Here is an 8,580-nt window from a genome sequence, read left to right on the forward strand (position 1 = left end):
TGAGGGACCAAAGGCCACGAAGGCCCCTCCATGGGCTCCGTCTACACGGAGGGCCCGGCACAGGCAGATCCACTGAGGAAGAAAGGAGATCATGTTTGAGGGGGTCGGGGCAGGGAAGGGAGTGACACGGCGCCCCAGGCTTTCCTTTGGGGGATGAAAGGCCCCACGAGGACAGACGCGACGCTGGCACAGGGCTGCGGACACGTGAACTGCCACGGGACTCTGCCTGTGAGCGAAGCCCGTGGGGCTGAGTGTGCACCTTGACCTTGACCCTCAGCACGGTCCACTCTCCCATCCTCTGTGCCAGCTCCGAGAGGTACTAAGGGCGACCGCTGTGCCCTCATGCCCCTCTCTGGCTGGGGTCACAGCCACGTGCCCTCCGGTGTCCGTGGGACCCCGTCCTAGGTCCTCCAGGCTCACTGGGGGCGTGACAGGTGACACCAAGTGCTTCTCCAGTGTCCCAGTGGAGACAAGACCGACCATCCTCGCCCTGGGGCCGCTGAGGCAGAGGTCTCAGAGAGGCTGATGTCCAAAACAGCTTTTATTCTGGAAAGGTCCCAGCATCAGCCCAAATACTGGGGTTAGAGGCTGGCGACTCCTGTTTACTTCGGCTCTCCAGACAGGCCTGGCAGGGGTGGGACCCAGAAACCGAGGCACCTGCTCCGAGGGGCCGGAGGGCGTGCACACACTCACACTGCACACCCACGCTCACACCCGCCAACGTGCGCCATCACACCCAGACCACGCACTGGCCCACACTGGCGGGAGCTCGCGAGCTCACAGGTGTGCGCGGCCAGCGGGTCTCCGCGGCGGGAGCAGGAAGCAGAGCTGGTTTGGTGGGACATGTATCCCGTCCCGCCACAGCCCAGCACCTGCTAGAGAGGACCCCGGGCCCTGGGAGCCGTCAAGACCCCCGTAAAGTGTCCTGACCTCCCAGGTCAGAAAACGGCTCCAGAGCAGATTGCAGAGCTGGGCGCTCCCGGGGAGTTTCGGACGACAGGCGCTGGCGCGGGCTCTTCCTGGCACTGGTGGGAAACGGGGACTGAGCGCGTGGCTGGGGCTCCTTTGCCCACGGCGCACGGTGTGCGGAGTCCGCCCTGCCCGAAATGACCACCAGGAGGCAACATTGGCACACAGTCCATCAGGCCAGCCTGGGCCTGGACCTGTGTGGGGACTGGGACCCCCCAGGCCACATGGGGGCGGTTCAGGTGCAAGTTGCCATGGCCTCATTTTACAACCGAGACATTTATGGGTTTGACTCAACCCTGTGTTTATGTGCCTAGTTTTCTCCAGTGGCAGATCTTTAAACCAAGCGCGCCGAGCCCAGCAGGGTCAGGGTCAAGTGAGAAAGAGCCCAGCGCCCAGGGGCTATCACACCCTCCTCCCTGCCTCCGCCGCACGGCACATCGCTGTGCACCTCCACCGCGGGCCGAGCAGAGCCCAGCCTGCGACAGAACCCCAGGAGCCCACCCAGGAGCTGGGTTCTGACCAGGGCGGCAAAGAAGAAGGGGAGGCTGTGCTGCCTCTGTGTGCCCAGCAGTGTCCCCGACAGTGCCCCCGGGAGGTCCGGCCGCAGGGTCCATGACAGCTGTGAGGGCGGTGGGATCGACCTGAGGGTCACCACATGGGTTTGGTGGCCTTCTCTCCATGGCAGGGAGGCAGGGCTTGTTCCTGGGGTCCCCCCGGAGGGGAGACAGGTGGGTGTAGCCCTGGCCGGAGCCTCCCAGCGGTGCTCTCTGCGGTCCGGTCTTGCTCTTCCTTCAGCATAAGCAGGTAAACTGAAGTCAGGCTGTCTTAACCAAAAACAATGTGATTCGCGGCGCACAGGAGACAAGATGACGAGCCAGCGTCCTGGGGGCTCACTGGCCAGTCCCTGGCGGAGGCCAGTCTAACGCCGCTCCAGATTTTTTTAAGTTTTTATTTATTCATTTATTTAAGGAACCCCTACACCCAACGTGGGGTTTGAACCCCGAGATCAAGAGTCACGTGCTCCGACTGAGCCAGCTGGGTGGGCGCCCCGATTCCCCCAGAATCATCATCCTTGCTACTTCCTTTCCTTAGCTTCGCCCAACACGTGTTTTTAAGGAGATGCCGCTTTCACCGGGCGATGGGAGAGAAGACGACGGACCGAGGGGTCTTTTACGTCGGGTGCATTGAAGCAAAGGGGTCCGTGGCTAACGTCCCCACACCCACGGGTGGGTGGGCGGCCGAGGAGGAGGCTTGTCCAGATCAGCACTGCTCGGAACTTTAGAAGGGGGACCCTCCCCCGAGCCCATGCAGCCTGGAAGCATGAGCCCTGAGTCTCCAGCGGTGGTGGCTGGATGGGGAGGGCCAGGGGGTCTGTGACCTCAGGGGGCCCAGGGGCACGCCACCGTGAGTCACGGCTTCTGCAGGCTGTGGCGGGGGACACAGAGGCCCGGAGGTGCGAATCTACCCACAGAACCTACCCCAGAGGGAGAGCAGAGGGAATGTGAGCCGGCTGAGCGGTGTTGCCCCATCGTCCGGAACCTTCTGGTGCGGGAGCCTACAGCCCCAACGCCAAAGGCGCCCAGACTTCTGTCCCCAGCAGGAGCGGGAAGCCGAGGCTGGAGAGCCATGTCCAGGACAGTGGAGACGGGAGCCCAGCCCCTTCTGCGCCCACACCTGCCCCACGCACCAGTCTTCCTCCTTCTCTCCCAAACCTGCTCGGGCCCTCCATCCCCTCCCGCCTCCACCGCATGGCGTACCCCAGGCACCCGCGAGAAAGGGGGTGCACCCCCAGCCGTCCCTACCCCACACGCCAAGACAGGCAGGACCCAGCAAGAACGCGGGAGGAAGGCGCTTTGAAACCAGCCCCCGGGCAGGCAGGAGCCCAGAACGGACATTTTCAGCCCCGCGGCCCCGGTCACTTACCCCCGGTGTGGCGGCACTTGAGGGAAACAGGCCCAGTCTGCGGCACAGAGGACTCCAGAAAACCCGATTGCGAGCCCCAGTGGGTCGTGTGGCTGTGGGGCCAGAAGTGATCTCCCCCGGGCTGACATGCGTGAGGGTCGCCCTGCTGCCCGCAGACCCTGCCCTGGTCCCTGAGTGGAGAGCAGTGGTTCCCAAGGTGGGACCTCCCGGCTCCGGCCCCTCCCCAGCAGACACCACCCCAGCCGCCCCCGCCACGGCTGCGCACAGTGTGTCAAGACCCTTCCCCGAGGAGGGTTTTGCTGCCTCCACGGCGCAGCTGTGTCCTCACCGTGGCCCCCAGCGGCCTGGAAACCCCTCTTTCCACGGTGTCAGGTTGTCTGCTCCACAGCGACGGCATGCACGTGCCATCCAGACCCCCTGGGCCTTTCAGGGGAAGGATTTTGGGCCCCAGGACGCCCCTTTCCTGCTCAGGGACCCTCTCTGGCACACACACCCCTGAGGCTGCTGGGAAAGTCATGGACTCTGGATTCAGGGGCACAACCTGGCCATGAGGGAAAAGAGGGGACGCTGGGCTCTGCCAGGCTCTGGGGCTGCCCAGAGGAGACGGTAGGGCCCACCTCACCTAGACCCCACCCCGGAAGGGCTAGGGACAGTGCTGGCCACACGGGACGTCAGTGCCTTGGCTGTCCCCTTCCTGCCTGACCTGCAGCTGCTCCTCCCGCTCAACACGGACACAGACCCTACACTGTGAAAGAAAGCTTTTAACAAAATTTCTAACTACCCACGGAAAAAAGGCTATTAACGACACGAGCCAAACAGTGACAGCATTTTCTGAGAGTTCGGTTACTGATGTAATTTCCCTCTAATCTGCATCTGTCTTCTGAATTGTGAGCAACGAATATGCGTTCTTTAGAAATAAACACTCTCGGAAGCCGCTTCTAGAAGGGCGGCCTGTAAGTGTGTGAGGACCCGGTGCTGAGAACAGCGTCCGGGGGCTCTCGTGTCATACAGCACCCGGACACCCAGCGGGACACTTCCACAATGCAGCGTCCTGGCCCTCTGAAGGACAGGGGCCACCAACAGGTCGCGGGGCTCAGTACGTGGGCACAGCGTGTAAGACAAGGAAAGTGGGCTGGACGTGAGGGGAAGTTGCCTCCGCTCTCCTGGACACGGTTTCCAAGAGGCCCCACCTCCTTCGGCACCCGACTCTCCTCAGCCACTGCCTTCTCCACCCGCAGCCGCGGTTTGCTCGTCTGTCTCCGTCCCTGGAGAGAAGCCGCACCCCCGGAAGCTCCCCATCTGTTTTGAATGACATATCCTGATGCCTGGCATGGTACACAGTAGGTGCTCAATACATGCTTAGTGACTGATGCTTTCCAACACCAGTCACAGAAGAGGGTGTGCAAAGTCCATGGCAGTTTCCCGACATCCTATAGGGTCGTGTGCCTATGGCACGTGGGACACGTGGCGTGAGCTAGCGTGAATGGGGGTGCTGTGGATGTTCCGTCCGAAGCCCCGGAAACCGTGCCTGGGGTTTCAACTGGGTATTTACTGGGCTGTTGGGGTGTCTGGCTGGGGCGGTGGGAGGGAGGAACGCCTGCCCGCCGCCGCTTCCCTCTCTTCCTGGGACACGTTCTCTACCCAGTCCTGATCCTTCCCAGGAGTCCTAGCAGGAGGCCCGACAGGTCACCCTCGGGCTTCCCGGCGTCGCTAGCTCGGACGCCACGGCCTTCACCGGTGACCGGAGCAGCGGGCGTAGCCGGGACACTTCTGGGCCAGAGCAGACAAGGAAGACCAACGGGGGCTTTCGGAGAGAGAGCTCGGACGAGAGCCTGAAGCAAAACTCTTCGAACTTTATTTAGTTAAAAACCGACACAAAGAAACGGGTACTCAACGGCCCGACTGCACAGAAGGGCCCACATCCGCGGCCGGGCGTCTCCCGGGGCGGACCGGAGGCCCCACGGCGGCGGCCAGGGTCCCGGGGGGCCCCAGACACCATCCGGGCAAAGGCAGGGCCGCATCCCCGTCGCCCCCACGTCCGCGGGCTCCCGGGACACGGGCCCCACCGGAGACCTGCCTGCGCGTGGCCAGGGCAGGGCTGGCGCCCAGACACGTGTCCCGCAGCCACTCACCAGGCGTGTCCCGGGGCGCGTCACGCTCTTCTGACGGAGAAGAACTCCTGCCCCGGTCCCGCGCCCCTGGGTCCCTTCCGCGGAGGCGGCGATGGGTCCCCTTTCTCAGTCCGCGGGCAGCTGCCCGCTCTCCCTCCCCAGGCACGAGCGCCCTGTCTCCCTCGCCCCCGCTCCCCGGGCTGTCGTGGGGAGGGGACAGCCAGGACGGGAGCGGCCGCTTGGGCCTCCGTCCCTCAGTCCCGGGGCCCTGGGCCGAAGGGCTGGAGCGGGGGCAGCTGCCCCAGCGCCGAGGCGGCGCCGGCGGCCGGGCCCTCGCCGGGCCTCCCGGACGCCCCGGGCCCGGGGCCCCCGGCCTCAGCGGCTCCAGAACCGCGGCCCCGGGAGGCCGAGGACTGCGGCCTGGACGCCGAGGCCCCCTCCTCCGCCTCCCTCGGGGCCCAGGGCGAGTAGGAGAGGATGGTGAAGCCCATCTTGAGCAGGGCCGAGGCCGCGGGGACCAGCTCTTCGGTCTGGCCCGGAAACGAGGACTCCAGGACGCTCAGCTGCCAGCGGTGCAGGTCCTGCTCCCGCGGCGCGTCCTGCAGCCGCACCACCCACACCTCGTCGGGCTCCAGCAGCACCCGCCAGCCCTGGCCCGGCGTCCTCCGCGTCCAGCCCGGCGTCATCTTGCGGAGGTAGATGGCGTCGTAGCAGCCCACCATGGAGATGACCTGCAGGTCCCTCAGCCAGGCCTCGGCCTCGGCGGGGTCCACGGCCCGGGTGGCGCCCAGCTCCAGCACCATGGGCTCCCCCGGGGGCAGGTCCACCTTGAGAAAGCCCTGCCACGGGGGAGGGAGGCTCGGCCAGTGCGAGCAGGTGGGGGGCCCCTCGAGTCTCCAGGGCAGGCTCTGCATCCAGTCCGCGTCCTCGGGCCCCAGGCCCAGGGGGGCGGCGTCCTGAGGCTCCAGCTCGGTGGGCACGAAGTGGTGGTCCGGGCCGGCCTCCTCGGACCCCGCGGGGGCTGGCGCCGGGGGCCCCGGCCCCCAGCCCGCCGCACCCCCCTGGGCGGGGTCACCCTGGCCCTGCCCCCAGCCGAGCCCCGAGCCCGGGGACCCCCCCTGCTCGGAGCCCGCCGCCTCGTGCTCCGCCAGCTCGGGGTCCCAGTCTTCGTCCTCCCAGTCTTCCAGCTCCAGCAGGTCTCGGAGTTCCAGAAAGGCGGTCTTGAAGCACGCGAAGCACACCCCCGGCTGGGCCCCGTGTTGCAGCTGATACAGCCAGGACGCGTGGAGGTACGACATGCCCTCGGCCCCGTGCCGCGCGCTGACCGGGGGGCACATGGCCGTGCGGGGACAGGAAGGGGATCCTCCTGCGGTGCCTGGGCCGGGCCCGATGCAACAGGGACCCGCAGAGGTCGGGGACGTCGGGCTTCCGGAAAATTCTGCAGCTTCCGCGACGGCGCTCTTCTCTGGGAGGCTGCAAAGGACAAGCAACTGAGGTTGGGGGCCCCCCTGGCAGGCGGGGTGGGACGGTCGCCGGGAGTGGCGGTCGCCGGGAGGAGCCCGGGCAGGGGGGCGACGGGTTGAGACCCGGCCCTTTCAGCCCTGCCCTGCGCGTAGCTGCTCCCAGGCCCGTGGGGCACGCGGCCCTCCCCGGCCCCCAGCCCCGACACCCCGGCCCCCAGGCGGCAGAACCTCCGAGAACCAGACGGATCCCGACAGAACCTGAGGGGAGTTGACGGGACCTGACAGGAGCTGAAGGAACCTGAGAGAACCGGAGGGAAACTGAGGGAAGCTGACAGGAGCTGAGGGATCCGGACACATCCTGACAGAACCTCACAGAAGCTGAGGGAAGCTGACAGGAGCTGAGGGATCTGGACACATCCTGACAGAACCTCACAGAAGCTGACGGAACCTGAGGGAACCTGACAGAACCTGACAGGAGCTGAGGGAAGCTGACAGGAGCTGACAGAAGCTGAGGGAAGCTGAGGGAAGCTGACAGGATCTGACAGAAGCTGAGGGAAGCTGACAGGAGCTGAGGGAAGCTGACAGGAGCTGAGGGATCCTGACACATCCTGACAGAACCTCACAGAAGCTGACGGAACCTGAGGGAACCTGACAGAACCTCACAGGAGCTGAGGGAAGCTGACAGGATCTGACAGGAGCTGAGGGATCCTCACGGAAGCTGACGAAACCCGATGGAAGCTGATGGACCCCGAGGGAAGCGCACGGAACCGACCCCCCACCCCGCCACAGGCCAGGCTGGGCCACCTGGGTGCTTCAGCCTCTCAGCCCACCCCAGCCCGCCAGCCCGTGTCCCCCAGACCCTCTCCTCGGCCCAAAGGGCTCTCACCCTGCTCGGCACCGCCCTCCTGTGGGTGCCCCCCAGAAAGGAGGGGAAGCAGCCCACCTGGGGATATAAAGGGCCCTTTCCCATGGTGCTCTGGGCTCATCTGCATATCTCCCATGAGCCTCAGCCCACCAGGAAGTGAAACTGCTGAGTCATCGCCCCCCACCCCGCCCCAGGAGAGCCCCGTGAGGCGCCCCCCTCAGGGAGGGCGGGCTGCCCCTCCCCCTCCCCCAGCACCATCCCGCCTTCCCCTGTGTTGCTCCGCCCCTCCCCCCACCCTGTTCTCGGGGTTCTTTCCATCTGCAGGGTTCTGAGGCTGTGCAGGCGGGCGCCACTTGGATGGTCCTTGTCCCTTCGTGGCGGACCTGCCCGCTCATGGGTCCTGTCCTGTGGCTGAGAGTGGATTCTTTCTTGTTGTCTTTGGATTAAATCTTCCTTATGAATTCCTGAAGCTGATTACGTCCCAGTTATTTACATTTTAAACACATTTTCCCCTTTTGTGGCTCTTCTTTTCATTTTCAAAATTAGACTATTTGAACTCTCTTTTGAACACAACCTTTACTTTTAGATCATTCTGGGTCTGAGCAACATTAAGTAGAAGGTCCAGGGTCTGTACACACCTGCCCCTCACGCCTGTAGCCTCCCCGCTACCAACAGCTGCACCACAGGTACATTTGTCCTGACTGTGAGCTGGCCGGGCAGCAGCAGGACAAGCACAGCTAGTCTGGAAAAGACGAAGGCAAAGGTCCTTGGACCAGGGGGTCTCAAATTTTGTTGCACATTAAAATTTTCTTGGGAAGTTGAAGAGTCCCACTGCTCATGTCACAGCATGTGACAGACACACCTGAGTGACCGCCAGTGGTCATACCCTCCCTGTGACTGGATGTGGAGCCTGAGACTCACTTCCACCGAAGACGTGGTACAGGCGGTCAATGCTACAGCCTGAAGTCACATTGTGTGTCCCTCCTGCAATGACATCACTGCGAATGTACGTAAGACCCCAAGCCAGCTCTTGCTGTCCCTTCCTGGCCTTGAGGAGGGAAACAGCCATGCCGTGAACCGTGCAGGACACTGGTCACCCTCTGGGACCCGAAAGTGGCTCCAGCTGACAGCCAGTGAAGCCGAGGCCCTTAGTCTCCAGCCCACGAGAATAGAAACTGTGTCAGCCGTGAGCGCAGTCCTCCAGCAGTTGGGCTGCAGCTGTGAGACCCTGAACAAGGGCCTAGCCAAG

At 64.4% G+C, this 8,580-nt stretch overlaps 1 protein-coding gene across 1 annotated transcript; it reads right to left on the reverse strand.

Moving 5' to 3' along the window:
* Nucleotides 1–5,257: 5,257 nt before the first annotated feature.
* On the reverse strand, nt 5,258–7,421 carry LOC116576949 (testis-expressed protein 19.2-like). The gene is made up of 2 exons (XM_032319504.1): nt 7,353–7,421; nt 5,258–6,476 (listed from the first exon to the last, which is right to left on the reverse strand). Exon 2 carries the CDS (start codon nt 6,338–6,340, stop codon nt 5,258–5,260), a length of 1,083 nt encoding a protein of 360 aa, XP_032175395.1. The 5' UTR covers nt 6,341–6,476; nt 7,353–7,421.
* Nucleotides 7,422–8,580: the final 1,159 nt, after the last annotated feature.

The sequence above is a fragment of the Mustela erminea genome, chromosome 18 (genome assembly GCF_009829155.1).
Source record: "Mustela erminea isolate mMusErm1 chromosome 18, mMusErm1.Pri, whole genome shotgun sequence".
NCBI lineage: Eukaryota > Metazoa > Chordata > Mammalia > Carnivora > Mustelidae > Mustela > Mustela erminea.